The sequence below is a fragment of the Pelobates fuscus genome, chromosome 6 (assembly GCF_036172605.1).
Source record: "Pelobates fuscus isolate aPelFus1 chromosome 6, aPelFus1.pri, whole genome shotgun sequence".
In the NCBI taxonomy this organism is placed as follows: domain Eukaryota; kingdom Metazoa; phylum Chordata; class Amphibia; order Anura; family Pelobatidae; genus Pelobates; species Pelobates fuscus.
The window spans coordinates 134,781,791-134,800,282 of NC_086322.1; the positions used below are offsets into that span (position 1 = coordinate 134,781,791).

The window sequence follows — 18,492 nt, forward strand, 5'->3', positions numbered from 1 at the left end:
AAGTATTTGATCCCCTATCAATCAGCAAGATTTTTGGCTCCCAGGTGTCTTTTATACAGCTAATGAGCTGAGATTAGGATCACTCTCTTAAAGGGAGGCTCCTAATCTCAGTTTGTTACCTGTATAAAAGCCACCTGTCCACAGAAGCAATTAATCAATTAGATTCCAAACTTTCCATCATTGCCAAGACCAAAGAGCTGTCCAAGGATGTCAGGGACAAGATTGTAGATCTACACAAGGCTGGAATGGGCTACTAAACCATCGTCAAGCAGCTTGGTGAGAAGATGACAACTGTTGGAGCGATTATTCGCAAATGGAAGAAACACAAAATAACTGTCAGTCTCCCTCGGACTGGTGCTTCATGCAAGATATCACCTCGTGGAGTTTTAATGATCATAAGAACAGTGAGGAATCAGCCCAGAACTACATGGGAGGATTTTGTTAATGATCCCAAGGCAACTGGGACCATAGTCACCAAAAAAACAATTGGCAGCACACTATGCCATGAAGGACTGAAATTCTGCAGCGCCCGCAATGTCCTCCTGCTCAAGAAAACACATGTACAGGCCTGTCTGAAGGTTTCCAATGAACATCCGAAAGATTTAGAGGAGAACTAGGTGAAACTGCTGTGGTCAGATGAGACCAAAATCGGTCTCTGTGGCATCAACTCAACTCGCCGTGTTTTGAGGAGGAGAAATGCTGCCTATGACCCCAAGAACACCATTGCCACTGTCAAACAAGGAGGTGGAAACATTATGCTTTGGGGACAACTGCACCACATCAAAGGGACGATGGACGGAGCCATGTACCATCAAATCTTGGGTGAGAACCTTCTTCCCTTAGCCAGGGCATTGAAAATGGGTCGTGGATGGGTATTCCAGCATGACAATGACCCAAAACACATAGCCAAGGCAACAAAGAAGTGGCTCAAGAAGAAGCACATTAAGGTCCTGGAGTGGCCTAGCCACTCTCCAGACCTTAATACCATAGAAAATCTGTGGAGGGTGCTGAAGGTTCAAGTTTCCATATGTCAGCCTCAAATCCTTAACTACTTAGAGAGGATCTGCAGAGAGGAGTGGGACAAAATCCCTCCTGAAATGTGTGCAAACCTGGTGGCCAACTACAAGAAACGTCTGACCTCTGTGATTGCCAACAAGGGTTTTGCCACCAAGTACTAAGTCAAAGGGGTCAAATACTTATTTCACTCATTGACATGCAAATCAATTTATAACTTTTTTGAAATTCATTATTTCTGTTTTTTATTTTGTTATTCTGTCTCTCACTGTTCAAATACACCAACCATTAAATTATAGACTGATGGGGGCGGGGCCTGACCGCCGAGCCGGATGGACGTGGGGCAACTCTGCTCCGCTATGAAAATGGCAAAAGCAGGCAATAATTGCCTTTTTTCCCTGAAAAAAAAACTATCAACAACCACAAAAAGGCAGAGGGGACACGGGCAACTACCCTCGACGTCAATATCAGCCCCCGTCCTGCCGGTAAAGCTGACTGCTGGGCAGCTGGGATTGAGGCCTGCCGTGAGGCTCTGGCGGGAGAGGCGGCCGATCTCCCGCGCTTAGTCCGGCGGGACCTCTCGCACGCCTACAGAGGGCCCCGTTCTCCCCCCCTGTGGGCTGGGGGGGTTATCCCAGACCCCACCGGAGAGGCAGCGATCGCTTCTACCACCCGAGCGGCAGCATGATCACCCACAAACCGCGTGGAAAAATCCAAGATGGCCGCCGCACCCATTGCAAGCCGGAGACCAAGCTCCCAACTACACTCAAGCTACAACTCGCTGAGTTACCGGCAGACCTAAGGGGACTTTACCAGGACTCTCACTCTGCCCACACAAAGAGGAGCAGTGGTCACAGCACGCAGGATTTCTCTTGCACCCAAGGCTGATGCTGGCAGAATCACAAAAACGATCGCACCCCTGGCCGGCAAGTACCGAAGCGCTCATACAACCAGCAGGAAACACAAGGGACTTGTTGATGGCCAGGACGACAGCGCAGCTACAGGAGCAACTAAGCAGCTGCTAACCTTGTATAATGCCAGTCTAGCAAAGCACTGTATGTTCTTTAGTTTAACATTGTCCTTTTCATATCATTTATGATTTTAATACAGTTGATTTAATCACTGCAGAACTGCAGGGAAAACGTTTTAAAAATGTCTAAGCCTAAATATATGCTTTGCCCGGCAAGCCCAGCAACTCGCTGCCCCCTGGTGGTTAATTTAAAGCAGTGTGGAGAAATCTACACACCAGAAGTTAGCTTGTATAGCCTGTAATTTACTAATCGTATATTAGCATAATAACTACTCAACTACGCATGTACAGCTCAGCGATAACAGTTTTATCCTCATGTACCAAGCTTGTTCTATCTATCTAAAAAATGTAAATGTGCTGTTTCCTCTGCCATGACATTGTGTGACACTGAATAACTTGTGCACACCGTCTTGGCATTGCAAGCATGTTGTAATTACAAGCACAAGAAAAATAAAGAATATAAAAAAAAAAAAATTATAGACTGATAAATTCTTTGTCAGTGGGATAATGTTCAAAATCAGCAGGAGATCAAATACTTTTTTCCCTCACTGTATTTGCAAACATGTATTTTTTAAGTCTTTATTTGAAGTGGCAAACTTTATTTGAAGTGGCAAACATAGTTGCATAATAATAATAATGACAAAACATGACAAGTGCTATCAATCCACGTGCAGTAACTTTTAGAAACCACTTTGTAAACCTAACCAGACAAGGACATGAAAATACATGAGTTGGGGGGTGAGGGTATTACTGGTTCTAAAAATGGAAAAAACAAACAAAATACCTTTTAATGCTCTTTTTAATATATGTGTGATAATATTCCTACAGCTTTTGATAATTGATGGACAACATTTAAGAAGTGAACCGGCTCTCATAATGGATGAAGTTCAGAAGTTTCTGGGAGTGTCACCTTACTATAATTATACAGAGGCTTTAACGTAAGTGTACAGTCTACCTCCTTTATTTACAAAGCTTTTATCAACTTTTGTTACATTGGTGATGTTCATACCATCAATGTATTTCACAACTCATCATCTTTAAGTATCCTGTGGACAATGTGCATCTTGCTGTTTTTTTTATTTTTTGCAAATGAGCTCATTTTAGCTGAATATAGCACTAAGGGAATAGTTCAATAGAATGTTTCCTCTTCATTTTCAAAGCTCATTGTTGAAAGTGCCCTCTTGGGGAATTAAGGAAACCATTATAATGCAGAGCAAGTGTACAGAATGTCTATGAGAAATTGAGACCAAAAAATTGCATGTATACAATGATTTATTTATTTCTAGGGCGCGCAAATAAGGAGAACAAATTACACTTTTGGACGTTCTAGTTTATTTTTATAGGCAGATTGGGAAATTATCTAACCTTTCCCCTCTACTATTCACTGATTTATTTGACATGTGCTGTAGAGTAATTACACATATAGCATTGTTATTAGAGTGAGGTAAGGGCAAGTGAAGGCTAGGATTGGTAATTAGCTTAACAATATTCTTCTCATTTTAAAACAATCAGCTATCACAGAAAAAAAATTACTCCAATTATTTCCTTCATTTATTTACTAATTATTTAAATTGGTTTAAAGAACTCTACGTGTACCATATGTGTTAATGTATACACATAATAGAATTATCAAACTATAATTTGTATGTCTGATATATATTTTTATACTTGTCTGAAATGACAGGGTCAATAACGTGGTGGTTTTGTTGCTTAAAATGTCTCATGAATTCAAAAGCATTTTTATTTTTTCATATATGTATTTTGCAATGTTTGCTGTGTATTCCCTCACATCTCATCCATACTCTGTCTTCTCTTGCTTTGCCTCTCATTAAAACTCTTAATCTCTCCCTCTCCTCTGGCATATTTCCATCACCCTTTAAACATGCAACTGTAACCTCAATTCTAAAAAAGCCCAACCTTGACCCTAAGTCCCCATCCAACTACCGCCCTATCTCGCTACTGCCGTTTGCATCCAAGATCCTTGAAAGACTTGTGATGTGAGATTGACAAACTTCCTCGAGACCAACTATCTGCTCAACCCACTTCAGTCTGGTTTACGTGCTCAGCACTCTGTGGAAATGGCTCTGACCATAGTATCAAACAATCTACTCACAGCAAAATCTCATGGTCACTATTCTATCCTAATTCTCCTTGACCTTTCCACTGCTTTTTATATTGTTGATCATCAACAGCTTCTTCTCATCCTCTGTAATCTCTGTCTACGTGAATTTGCTCTCTCCTGGTGCTCCTCCTACCTCTCCCTCTGCTCTTTTAGTGTTTCTTTTTCTGTCTCTGCCTCTTCACTCAACCCCTCTCTGTTGGTGTTCCCCTACTATTCTCGATCTATACTGCCTCCCATAGTAAACGTATCAGCTCCTTTGGCCTCCAATATCACATCTATGCGGATGACACTGTCCTCCCCTGATCTCTACCTGACCCTCTTGATTAGTGTCTCTAACTGCCTCTCTGCTATTTCTAACTAGATGGCTGCCCACTTCCTTAAACTCAACTTGTCCATAACTTCTGGCCTTCCTCCCTCAAGTGTTGCTACTCCCGTTTCTGTCTCCCTCCATGTTAATGGTGCTACCATCAGCTCCACCATGCAGGCTCGCTGCCTAGGTGTTCTCTTTGACTCAGACCATTCTTTCACCCCTCATGTCTAGTCGATTGCCAAATCCTGACACTTTATCTCAAATACATTGTGTGCATCCGCCCCTACTTAACGCCAGATGCAGCTAAGGTGCTGGTCCATGCCACTGTCCTCTCTCACCTTGACTACTGCAATCCGCTTCTCAGTGGTCTTACGTGCTCCCAACTTGCCCCATTGCAGTCTATAATGAATGTGCCATTGAGGCTCATCTTCCTGTCCACCCGCACCTCCCACGCCTCACCCCTCTGTCAGTCTCTGCATTCCTGTAAGATAATGGGCTCAATATAAAATTCTGGTTCTTGCTTTCAGATCTCGACATAATGCTACTCTCACCTATCTTTCCTCTCTAATACACAAGTATATCCCGTCTAGTCCCCAACACTCTGCCGAAGACCTGCGTCTATCCTCTGTTTGTACCCCCACCTCTGAGCTCGCGTTTAAGACTTCTCTAGAGCTGCACCTTTCCTGTGGAACTCCCTCAACCCCTCTGTTTCTGTGCGTTAAACTTGTCTGGTTACAATTACATGTTTGTTAGTCAACCCATTGTAAAGCACTACGGAATTTGTTGGCGCTATATAAATATAATAATAATAATGTTATTTTTCCATGTTTCTGCTAAAATTGTCATTAAATATATATTTTTCTGTTTTAGCTTCAGTCCACAAAAAGGCTTCTGGTGTCAGCTGTTGGATGGTGGGAAAACAAAGTGTCTTGGAAAAAATAAAAGTCGCAAGTACCCTACAATGGATTTGGAGGTATGCTTATAATTATCTAATCAAGATTTAAATGCTTTTGTGGGAAAAAGGTTTTTCAGAACTGAATGTATACATCATACAATACAGTTCTTTGACACCAGGATACCAGTCAATAACTGGTTCCAACTTCAGTTGTTGGAGGAGAACAGGAGCAAGTAGACGATAATCATCGCTGAAAACGTACCTGTTGTTTACCCCAAGCTTAAAATTTTAGAGATGTTTTCCTTTTCAGAAGAATAACATTTATTTGTCAACTGATCTTTGAAGGAAACACAAGTTTTAGTTTATGTCAGCTGTTTTAACGTTGCAGAAACTTAGGATTTTTGCTAAACATTATGTAAGACAAATTAACTTGGGTTGAGCTGAAAATGTTCTAAATAGCCCTAAAGTAAAATCGGTCACTAGAAGCCTTATAGCATACAATATCTAATCCTTTTTGATAGCTGCTATGCCCCTTTTAACTGCAGTACCAATGGGATGTCCAGACATATGGAATGCTTAAACCCCATTAATTATAGTGCACACACAATGTGGAGACTTACATCTACTTTTTTTTCTGGATCAAAAACATGTTTTAAACAACTGCTGGTTGGTACACATAGAAATTAAAAATGTATGTTTGAATATCCACAAGGCTTTTTCTAAGTCAATATAAAGCCTGCGTAATACACCTGTATACACTGTCCACGGTGCCTATATTGATACCAATTATACTTCACTAATATGGTCTATTGGAGGTCTAAATATCTGTATGTGGTTACTGTGTATCATGTGTATACTAATTAGGGCAGACATTTTTAGTTTGGACTATGCTTACAAGTTAAATCTGATTGATGTGCTAATTTAAGTGTTTTTTTTTCTCTAAGTGAGTCATATCTATTTGAGAAACTCTCAAATAGGGGGTTCTAACAGGGGGTTTTAAATTATAGAAAGGGACCACACACCTCCATGCAAGCCTTAATTGGTACTTACACAAACTGGAGTCTTCACCGCCTCCCACAACTACAGTATTGTTCAATGATGTTTTGTCAGGATCGGGACAGGGATCCAACACGCAGAGTACAAACAGGTACAGGATACGTATACCGGACCTTAGAATGGCCGGACTAACGTACGGAGAATATAGAGAATAGTCAAAGACAAGCCGAGGTCGAGGGAACGAGAAGACAGGTAAGCGAGGAACAAGCCGGGTCAAGGGTAACAGAGATAAACAGAGTAAGTCAAACAAGCCGGGTCAGAACCAAAGGGATAACAGAAAATACAAGAGCAAAGTGTGACTAGGCAGACTAGAACCACGACAGGGCAATGAGCAAATGGGAGAAGCAAGTTTAAATACCCTGGCTCGGAAGGGTAGACACGCCTCAGACGAGTCCTGATTAGTCTCTGAAGGATTGAGTGACAGGTCGTTCCGGGTTGGCGTCATGACGTCGGTTTCCGGACGTCATGCTAGAAAAGGAAGTGAGTCCCTCGCGGCCGGCGTTTACGTGACCGGATGGACCGCGAGGAACAGAGGAAACAGCCCGTCCGGACGGATGGACGTCTAAGTCTCTACCTCTCTCGGAGGTAGAGACTTCAGGTACCCTGACAGTACCCCCCCTCTCAGATACGCCCACCGGGCGTAAGGAACCGGGACGAGATGGGAAGCGGGAGTGAAACGCCCTGCGGAGACGAGGAGCATGAACATCCTCCTGAGGTACCCAACTCCTCTCCTCAGGACCATATCCCTTCCAATTGACCAGATATTGTACTCTCCCCCGGGAGATTCGAGAATCGATAATAGAGTTAACCTCATACTCCTCCTGACCCTCCACCTGAACAGAGCGAGGGGAGGATGATGTGGAGGAAAATCTGTTACAGACTAGTGGTTTCAACAATGAAACATGAAATGAGTTAGGGATGCGTAAGGCAGTTGGAAGAGCTAGACGATACGCAACTGGGTTAATGCGAGTTAGCACCCTGTAAGGTCCAATATAACGAGGAGCGAACTTCATGGAAGGCACTTTTAAACGGATGTTTCTTGTACTCAACCATACTCTATCACCTGGAACAAACACCGGAGCCGCCCTTCTATGTTTATCAGCGTGTTTCTTAACCAGCATAGAATTGTGCAGAAGAATCTGTCGAGTCTGATCCCACAACTTCCTCAAATTGGCAACATGAACATCAACCGACGGCACCCCCTGGGAAGAAGAAGCCGAAGGGAGAATAGATGGATGAAAGCCATAATTCATGAAGAAGGGGCTTGAACGAGTAGAATCACAAACAAGATTGTTGTGTGCAAACTCCGCCCAAGGAATCAAACCAACCCAATCGTCCTGGTGTTCGGAAACAAAACAACGTAATATTGTTCAATCTTTTGGTTGGTGCGTTCAGCAGCTCCGTTAGACTGAGGATGATAGGCCGAAGAGAAATTCAATTTGATACCCAGTTGAGAGCAGAAGGACCTCCAAAAACGGGAAACAAATTGGGAACCTCTGTCAGATACAATTTGGGAGGGTATCCCATGTAATCGAAAAATCTCCCTTGCGAATATCTCCGCCAATTCGGGAGAAGACGGGAGTTTAGGCAGAGGAACAAAGTGAGCCATCTTGGTGAATCTGTCAACCACGGTGAGGATAACAGTCTGTTTTTTAGAGATAGGTAAATCGACAATAAAGTCCATAGCCAAACAGGACCATGGCTTCTCTGGAACCTCTAAGGGGTGCAGAAATCCACAGGGAAGGGTATGAGGTTGCTTGGTCTTAGTACAAACCTCACATGCACCGATGAAATCTTTAATATCCTTCCGTAAATCAGGCCACCAGAAGTCCTTAGAGATCAAAGCACATGTCTTGCGAACACCAGGATGTCCAGCCACCTTGCTGTTGTGGAAACATTGCAACAGTTCCAGTTGTAGAACAGGAGGAACGAAACGTCGACCTTCAGGAGTCTGTTTAGGAGCCAGATGTTGCAGTTTAATGATCTCGGCAAGTAACGGAGAGTGAATCCTGAGATTCGTGTTGGCGATAATATTGCATTTCGGAACTATAGAGGAAAGAACCGGTTCAGATATAGTAGAAGGTTCATATTGGCGAGACAAAGCATCGGCTTTGGAGTTCTTAGAACCAGGTCTATAAGTAAGCACATAATTGAAGTGGGTCAGGAATAAGGACCAACGAGCTTGTCTGGCGGACAGTCGCTTAGCTTCCCCAATATAAGACAAGTTCTTGTGATCCGTTAAAATAGTAACAGGATGTAAGGTCCCCTCCAATAAATGTCTCCACTCCTTTAAGGCCATAATGACCGCTAAGAGTTCCCTGTCGCCAATGTCATATCTACTTTCAGGGCCAGACAGTTTCTTAGAAAAAAAACCACAAGGGTGTAGTGGTTTATCCACCCCTAACCTTTGCGACAGAACAGCCCCTACGCCTGTCTCAGAGGCATCGACCTCGAGTAGGAACGGCAGAGTCGTATCAGGATGGACTAGAATTGGAGCAGAAGCAAAAAGATCCTTGAGAGTCTTGAAAGCAGCGAGAGCTTCATTAGACCAAGTCTTAGTGTCAAACCCCTGTCTGGTCATATTGGTAATAGGTGCAATAATAGAAGAGTATCCCTTAATGAAGCGCCTATAATAATTGGAGAAACCAATAAACCTCTGAATAGCCTTGAGTCCCTTAGGCAAAGGCCACTCTAAAATGGACTGGAGTTTGTCAGGGTCCATCTTAAAGCCTTCCCCAGAAATCTTGTATCCAAGAAAGTCTATCTGAGACTGGTCAAAGCTACATTTCTCCAATTTACAGTATAAGCCATGTTGCAGGAGTTTGTGTAATACCTTTCTGACCTGTCTGTGGTGGGTCTCAACCTCTCTAGAGTGTATCAGTATGTCATCCAGGTATACAATAACACAATCATGTTGAAATTCCCTAAGAACCTCATTAATCAAATCCTGAAATACTGCAGGTGCGTTACAAAGACCAAAAGGCATGACCGTGTATTCATAATGCCCATAACGGGTATTGAACGCTGTCATCCACTCGTGTCCTTGCTGGATTCTCACCAAGTTATATGCCCCTCTGAGGTCCAACTTGGTGAAAATTTTAGAGCCTTTCAGACGATCAAACAGCTCGGTAATCAAGGGAATCGGATAGGCATTTCTGATGGTTATCTTATTCAAACCTCGGTAATCAATGCAAGGTCTTAGTGAACCATCCTTCTTTTTAACAAAAAAAAAAACAGCCCCGGCAGGAGAAGAAGATCTCCTAATGAATCCCTTGTCTAGATTCTCCCGAATATACTCCTCTAGAACTGAATTCTCCTTAGTGGATAGGGGGTATACATTGCCCCTCGGAGGCATGGTACCAGGTAGTAAGTTAATTTTACAATCAAAGGTCCTGTGTGGAGGTAGAGTATCAGCATTCTTTTTGTCGAATACTGCTTTTAAGTCTAGGTACAGGGGCGGTATCTGTATCTCTGTAGACTGGGTAGAACTACCTGGTGTGTTAATTACACCCAATGGGGAAACCCTCCGTAAACAATTCTCCTGGCAACCCTGGCCCCATGAGAGTATCTCCCCTAACTCCCAATCAATAATAGGGTTATGTCTTTTTAACCATGGGTAACCCAGGACTATGGGAACAGAAGGGGATGAAATAAGCATAAGCGATAAGTTTTCCTCGTGTAAGATACCAACAGTTAAGCTAACTGGGATGGTCTCACGAGAGATAACAGGCTCAAGTAAAGGTCTACCATCTATGGCCTCAACGGCCAAGGGTGTATCCCTTAACTGGGATGGGATAGTGTGTTTAGAAGCAAAGGCTTGATCGATAAAATTCTCAGCAGCACCGGAATCTATCAAAGCCATGGTCCTTAGTACTCCCCTTTCCCAAGTTAAAGAAACTGGTAGCAGAAGCCTGTGATCTTTATAATTATGCGTAGAGGACAAAATAGAAACACCCAAGGCCTGTCCTCTAGAGAAACTTAGGTGCGAGCGTTTCCCGAACGATTAGGACAATTCAGGCGTAGGTGACCTCTGACTCCACAATACATGCATAATCCCTCCCTTCTCCTGTACTGCCTCTCCTCCTCTGAGAGGCGAGTATTGCCTATCTGCATAGGTTCAGGACATAGTGAGGTAGTGGAATCAGGACTTTGAAATGCGGGAGCTAATTTAAATGAAGGTCTAAGGTTCCTCTCTCTAGTGTTCTGTCTCTCTCTTAAACGCTCATCAATACGAGAAATGAATTAAATTAAATCCTCCAAATTTTCAGGAAGCTCTCTAGTAGCAACCTCGTCGAGGATTACATCTGAAAGCCCATTCAAAAATACATCTATATATGCCTGCTCGTTCCACTTAACTTCTGCCGCCAAAGACCTGAACTCTAGTGCATAATCCACAAGAGTTTGGTTCTCTTGTCTCAGGCGCAACAGTAATCTAGCTGCATTGACCTTTCTACCAGGAGGGTCAAAAGTTCTTCTAAAGGCAGCTACAAAGGCATTATAATTATATACCAAAGGGTTATCATTCTCCCATAATGGGTTGGCCCATCTCAGAGCTTTCTCAATGAGTAAGGTGATAATAAATCCAACCTTCGCCCTATCTGTAGGATAGGAGCGAGGTTGTAATTCAAAGTGGATACTGATCTGGTTAAGGAAACCACGACACTTCTCAGGTGAGCCACCATAACGTACTGGTGGTGTAATACGGGAAGAGGCACCTACAGTGGCTACCTCTAGGCCTGAGCTCACAGGAGAAATAGAAGTAGTAGGCGTCTCCTCTGGCGGGTTATTAGCACGAGACAATAACGCCTGTAGTGCTAGCGCCATCTGATCCATTCTGTGCTCCATGGCTTCGAACCTAGGATCAGAAGGACCAAGCTGACTGTTTGTACTTGCAGGATCCATTGGCCCTGTCGTAATGTCAGGATCGGGACAGGGATCCAACACGCAGAGTACAAACACGTACAGGATACGTATACCAGACCTTAGAATGGCCGGACTAACGTACGGAGAATATAGAGAATAGTCAAAGACAAGCCGAGGTCGAGGGAACGAGAAGACAGGTAAGCAAGGAACAAGCCGGGTCAAGGGTAACAGAGATAAACAGAGTAAGTCAAACAAGCCGGGTCAGAACCAAAGGGATAACAGAAAATACAAGAGCACTGTGTGACTAGGCAGACTAGAACCACGACAGGGCAATGAGCAAATGGGAGAAGCAAGTTTAAATACCCTGGCTCGGAAGGGTAGACACGCCTCCGACGAGTCCTGATTAGTCTCTGAAGGATTGAGTGACAGGTCGTTCCGGGTTGGCGTCATGACGTCGGTTTCCGGACGTCATGCTAGAAAAGGAAGTGAGTCCCTCGCGGCCGGCGTTTACGTGACCGGATGGACCGCGAGGAACAGAGGAAACAGCCCGTCCGGACGGATGGACGTCTAAGTCTCTACCTCTCTCGGAGGTAGAGACTTCAGGTACCTGACATGTTTAGGCACACAACAGCTGAATTAGTAGCATCTTTTATTAGACTAAAGTTCACAACATGGTTTGGCCCCACAATTAGTTTGACAAAGGCGTCATCGTGAGGCCAAAATGTTCTTGGTCTAATAAAAGCTGCCACTAATTTAGCTGTTGTGTACCCAAACAACATTGGACTATCCTAACAGCTATTTAACATTCTGTACCCACTAAATTGATTTAGTTAAATATATTGGACAGTTCCAACCAGTCGCATTTCCCATTCATTTGTTCTTCAGTTCTGCCAGTGGGCGTTTCTCTGTTTGTGTTTGTTAAGTTGCTGACTGACTAAATTTGTCGCTGAACTCAAGATGGGAAATAAACATCAGGTTCATGTGCAACAATGCAAATGATTAGGAGAAATCTGAGATTAAATACATTGTAAATCTTATTTTAAACAGGAGTCAATCATGGCAAAACTGAGCATTACAATTTTGAATTTACCAATAAAGGTGCAGGCTTTGTAGCACTGCATGTGAGACATAAAAACTCCTTTTGATGTAAAAGCTATTTATCAGTATCACCCATACCTTTATCACCATAATGGACTACAAAACACCCATCTGTAATGCCAGTTGCACCAACTTAAACAGTCTACCTATGTTACAAACAGCACCCTTCAGTCAATACAGAGAAATTTGTATCAACCAATATTGAATTCTACGAAATCTATATTCTATACATAGCGCCCTCATAGTTTGATGCCCAAAAGTGAATCAGCAGTGCAATTTATGCTTAAGCGAACAGACCAGACATATAATTTGAAAATCGTATTTTGGGTCTTTCCTTTTTTTTTAACCAGAGACATTAAATGACCAGTTTCAGCACCATAACAACTTAATAGAAATACAATTGTTATGGTGCCAGGAGGTCCCAGGCACTGGCTCTGAAATGGTTTCACCCCAAAGTCTGTGTTTCTGTCACGGTAATATACCCCAACACGCAGGAATAGTCCAGATAGTCAAGAGACAAGAAAACAGGATTTGTCTTACCGGACCTTAGAATGGCCGGACTAAGACGAGTACAAGAAAAGACAGAGTCCAGAACAAGCCGAGGTCAAGGGAACAGAGGGACAGGGTAAAGTAGAACAAGCCAGGGACTGGTACACAGGAGAGCAAACCGGCGGATAGACAAGCAAGGATAAAGAGAGAACGGAGTCAGGAACAAAGCCAAGGTCAAGCACCAAAAAACCAACTGAACGATACAAGCTCTAAAGGGAACTGAACAGAAACCACGATAGGGCAAGGTACAAAGGAAACAGGTGAGTATAAATACCCTAGTGTTCACTTTGATTGGCCCCTGTCATATCCACACCCCCAAAACGTGAGTGTATGGGGAACGTGGCATGACAGGGGCCAATGGGAGACTGATTCTAATTTTGTCTCCCACTGTCCCTTTAAGAGCGCGCCCGAGACACGCAGCGCGCTCTTAGTGTCAGGCGGGACACGTGACCGCTTCTCGCGTTCACTGCCCGCCTTCCTGATCACGTCGTCGGACGAGCAGCGCGTGGCTCGTGCAGGAGCAGGACCGCGCGCGGCGAGAAGAGAGGACCCCGGCCAGCCCCTGGAGAGGGTAAGTACTGCTACAGTTTCAGCGCTGGATCTCTCTGCCACTCAGGAAACCAGCATTGGGTAGGGGCGTTGCTGATTGAATATGACCGGTCAGCTGATGCTCTCAGCTGATGGAAACGTACCTTTGCCAAGCCAGTTTTATGAAAGGGGAATCACTGATTGGCTGACAGTGCCAGCTGACTACTCTCAGCCAATCAGCAGCGCACCTGCCCAAGCTTTCCATTATCCAGAATTTGAGCCATCAGAAAGACAAAGGGGCAGGGAGAGTCAGCACTAGAACACAGACTTTGCGGTTAATCCATTCGATAACAGTTTAATTCATAAAGGTGAGCCAGTTAAGGGAAGACGTGTTAATAATATACAGAATCAGCAGTTTGACCTATGTTTTTTTTAAATAGTTTTCTATCAAATAAGAATACATAGTAACCTGTATAAACACCCATTCTTTTCTTTCCAGTCTAGAGCTTTTCTTTCAAGTTATTATCGGGACCACAACATTGAACTGTCCAAACTTCTACACAGACTGGGACTACCATTACCGTCATGGCTGAGACAGGAGCTGCAGAAAGTGAGATAGCATTGGACACATGGACTAGTGCATTATTGCAGAGTTACTATTTCTTCACTAAGAAAAAAAAAAAATCCTTCCCTACACACCTAAGATTGTCAGTAACGACCCTCTGAATAATTCACAAAATCAAGATTGTTTATTTATGCACGTGGTGGCCTTTATTAGCTCCATTAAGTCAGCTCTCAGCCTCACAGCTGAAATATACTATAGTATATGAGGTAATATCCTAAATTGAACACTGGACTCCTGCTACACCCATTTCTTTTGATAACGAGAGACTTCCAGTATTTGTTTTATGATTGGAACTCTTCATTTAATACATCATGCACTACTGTCTGAGAAAAACCAAAGCAATGAACAGGAGTAGCTTGAAGTGGATACCAAGGTTAGTTATATATAGAGATGACAAAGAATCAGTATGCATCTTCGTAATATTATGAATGCCATTTTGGATGAGTATTACTAATGCGGCATTTTTTTACATTAACACTTATTAACTTTGAAAAGGATTATATTTCCCTCACAATTTTTTATCTCAAAATTACTATTTGCAAATACACTAATCCTTTTGTACAAAAACACAGCACCAAGCTTTGATTTTCAAAAGACTTTAGTTCGAAATCAATTTGCAGATGATTTGTTAAAATATCCCTTTATTTACTTAACCCAGTGTACTTTAATTCTTTGGGTTTTGATTTTTTTTGCAATGCACATCTGATCCTAAATGTGTATTTGACAGCTGGTTTGGAGGGGAATATACTAATATTTGCCATGAAGGGACTTTTTTAATCACCAAAGCCCAAATGACTAGGTCAACCTCAGCTGAGTATGCATATTTTAGGCATTTTGCTAGAGAAATTGACAGCAAATGTATAGATTGAAAGGTACACTAGTCAGACTGTGCAAAGTTTAAGATGGCCAACGGGGAATTGCCCATATTTGCTAAGACAAGATGCAGGTGTGTTTGTCTTCTTTATAAGGACATTCTACGCCTCATGATCACTATAGTCCATTCTTTTTATTACTTTTTTTTCGTCTGAATTCCTTGACTGAGGAGTGTCAGTTGACAATCACAGGCAATGCATTAGGCTGTAATAGGGTCAAAATGGAAATAGCTAAAGTGGAAGAACCCCATTCCACAACAGATATATCTGTGAAGCCGCTGCAACTGTAGAACACAGGTAAGTGACAAACCATTTGAAAATGGCTTGACTCCTAACCTTTAAATGGCTCATGGTGTCTTCTGCTTAACTAAGATTCTAACTGATCCAGAATTTATACATTCAATAAAATTGTCCAATATACATTGTATATTTTTGTTCCCTTTTATGTCTTTCATCTTTGAGTGAATCAGTAAATACTGGAGTATTCTTATTTAATATTGTTTAATAATTAGTTTTTCTAATGTACGCTAATTTCATATTAATCAGAAAACTATTCAAAACTATTAGAATACAGTAATCAGGCTTTGACTTCCAAATAGACATCTTCAATAGTGATGTCGCGAACATAAAATATTCAGTTCGCAAACGGCGAACGCGAACTTCCGCAAATGTTCGCGAACGGGCGAACCTGGCGAACCGCCATAGACTTCAATAGGCAGGCGAATTTTAAAACCCACAGGGACTCTTTCTGGTCACAATAGTGATGGAAAAGTTGTTTCAAGGGGACTAACACCTGGACTGTGGCATGCCGGAGGGGGATCCATGGCAAAACTCCCATGGAAAATTACATAGTTGATGCAGAGTCTGGTTTTAATCCATAAAGGGCATAAATCACCTAACATTCCTAAATTGTTTGGAATAACGTGCTTTAAAACATCAGGTATGATGTTGTATCGATCAGGTAGTGTAAGGGTTACGCCCGCTTCACAGTGACAGACCAAACTCCCCGTTTAACGCACCGCAAAAAACGCAAACACTCCATTTGCACAACCGCAAACTCCCCATTTGCACAAGGTTGGATACCAAGCTAGCCATGTCCCGTTCCTTGTCCTCACTAATGTCATTGAAGGTCTCTTCCTCCACCCAGCCACGTACAACACCAAGGGTCCCCGAAAGGTGACAACAAGCCCCCTGTATTTTTTTTTAAATGTACACTACTGTTACACCAGATATGAGTTGCACTGGTGTGTCGCTGTGCCCTGGCAGGCCCTGAAACGCACACGTGTGAAGGAAACTGACTGCTATTATTTCACAGTCAAATTTCTAGTTTTTTTTTTTTTTAATGTACACAACTGTTACACCAGATTTGAGTTGCACTGATGTGACACTGTGCCCTGGCAGGCCCTGAAACGCACACGTGTGAAGGAAACTGACTGCTATTATATTACAGTCCAAAAAGTTTTTTGTTTTTTTTAAATGCAATGGGGAGGATAATGTATAATAAACACAGGTTACTGGCTATGGGGGGATAATGTATAATAAACACAGGTTACTGGTTGTGGAGGATAATGTATAATAAACACAGGTTACTGGTTGTGGGGGGATACTGTATAATAAACACAGGTTATTGGTTGTGGGGGGATAATGTATAATAAACACAGGTTACTGGCTATGGGAGGATAATGTATAATAAACACAGGTTACTGGCTATGGGGGGATAATGTATAATAAACACAGGTTACTGGCTATGGGGGATAATGTATAATAAACACAGGTTACTGGCTATGGGAGGATAATGTATAATAAACACAGGTTACTGGCTATGGGAGGATAATGTATAATAAACACAGGTTACTGGCTATGGGGGGATACTGTATAATAAACACAGGTTACTGGCTATGGAGGATAATGTATAATAAACACAAAAAATAAAATACAAAAAAAAAGTGAATGCAGCTTCAGAATTAATCTAAATTGTATGCTGTCTAGGAGGTGGGAGGGCCTGGGAGGGAGGGTCTGCTGCTGATTGGCTGGAATGTGTCTGCTGACTGTGAGGTACAGAGTCAAAGTTTACTCAATGATGACGAATAGGGGGCGGACCGAACATCGCATATGTTCGCCATCCGTGGCGATCGCGAACACGCGATGTTCGCCAGGAACTATTCGCCAGCGAACCATTCGGGACATCACTAATCTTCAAGTATTTTCATGTTTTTCCCAAGTATACGCAAATACCCAGTTGCTTGCACAATTTATCCTCTTGATTTTTCCCACATTCTGAAATGTTACATCCTGCTACTAAACTGGATTCTACTGAGATTTCTACTATTTAATTTGCACAACTTACCTGACACATACCTGTTTTGAAGCAGCAAAACATATTTTAGTGTGACACAAATTGTAATTACATAAAACAAAAAAACAAAAAAAACAACAACATGCATTTGTTGGTGATTCTCAAATGGTAAAAACCCAACTTAAATCCAGTTTAATTCCAGGTGGTAATGCTACAGATATATAACATAAAAATATGGGAAAATCTAAAGTGGGGATAAATAATTATAGAACGTGTGACAAATGCTGATATTTTGTATACCTGTTCGTACATATGCTCCCGAACTGCCAAAGACTTAGTGATTAAAGCCCGTCACTGATTCGTATGTTCCCGAAAATCAAAGTGAAGCATAAAGTAAATCCAGCGGTTCGTCAGTCACATACCCAAACAGCAGTCGAGATTAGATGAAGGGTACAATAGGAATAATTTATTCTGGCCAGATGGCCGGATTTTATACAATTTGGGAATACAGGAACCCCCAAAAACTCTCACAACACGCCCACGAATTTCTGAGTCACAATGACTCTGCATAAAATACAAAATATCAAAAATACACATAAGACATATGGGAACCCCCATAAATATTATATCCCTGCATAGCTTGGATCTGAGCTCCCAAGTTGTGCAACTAGCGCTCAAATCCCACAAACACAGCCGAATCGCTGTATTGATTTATAATAGATTGATAGATCAGGAATTTTGAAAAAGACTATGGACACAATGTTTTAACGATTTAATAGTAGTTATTCTCTATTGCTAATAGATTTTTCATTCTTTTATTTTAGTGTTTCTACGTAATGAAGAAATTGATGTGCGGGCTTCACTAGAGATAACAGTTCATGTCACAAGAAAACCTAAGCAGAGAAAAGAATATGGACTCACGCTCTGAAGTGGAAAAATATTTAACTATTTTAAATATTTAATCCTCACTAATAACCTGTTTGTGGTTGTGTTTAATATTATACACTTGTGAGACAACAAAAGACTTTTGAATTTTCCACTGATTAAGATTTGTTTATTTTTTATTCAAATTTAATAAATATATACAATATGGTCACTTTATTTATGACAAGTATATTTTTTTAGGGGAGAGGGAGTAAATCTTCTCACGGTATTTAATTAATAGTTGTGATGTATCCTCTATATTTAGTGATTGTTATTAATATGAGCAACTGAAGGAGAGATTGCTATGGGG

At 42.0% G+C, this 18,492-nt stretch overlaps 1 protein-coding gene across 1 annotated transcript in view; it reads left to right on the forward strand.

The window, feature by feature from the left end:
- Nucleotides 1-18,289, forward strand: part of LOC134615515 (bifunctional heparan sulfate N-deacetylase/N-sulfotransferase 4-like) — a 423,933-nt gene extending 405,644 nt beyond the window's left edge. Inside the window, exons 13-16 of the mRNA XM_063460046.1 lie at nucleotides 2,873-2,982; nucleotides 5,347-5,449; nucleotides 13,965-14,075; nucleotides 18,083-18,289. Coding sequence (XP_063316116.1) covers nucleotides 2,873-2,982; nucleotides 5,347-5,449; nucleotides 13,965-14,075; nucleotides 18,083-18,124 — 366 coding nt within the window. The 3' untranslated portion in view covers nucleotides 18,125-18,289. The remainder of the gene's footprint in view (nucleotides 1-2,872; nucleotides 2,983-5,346; nucleotides 5,450-13,964; nucleotides 14,076-18,082) is intronic.
- Nucleotides 18,290-18,492: the final 203 nt, after the last annotated feature.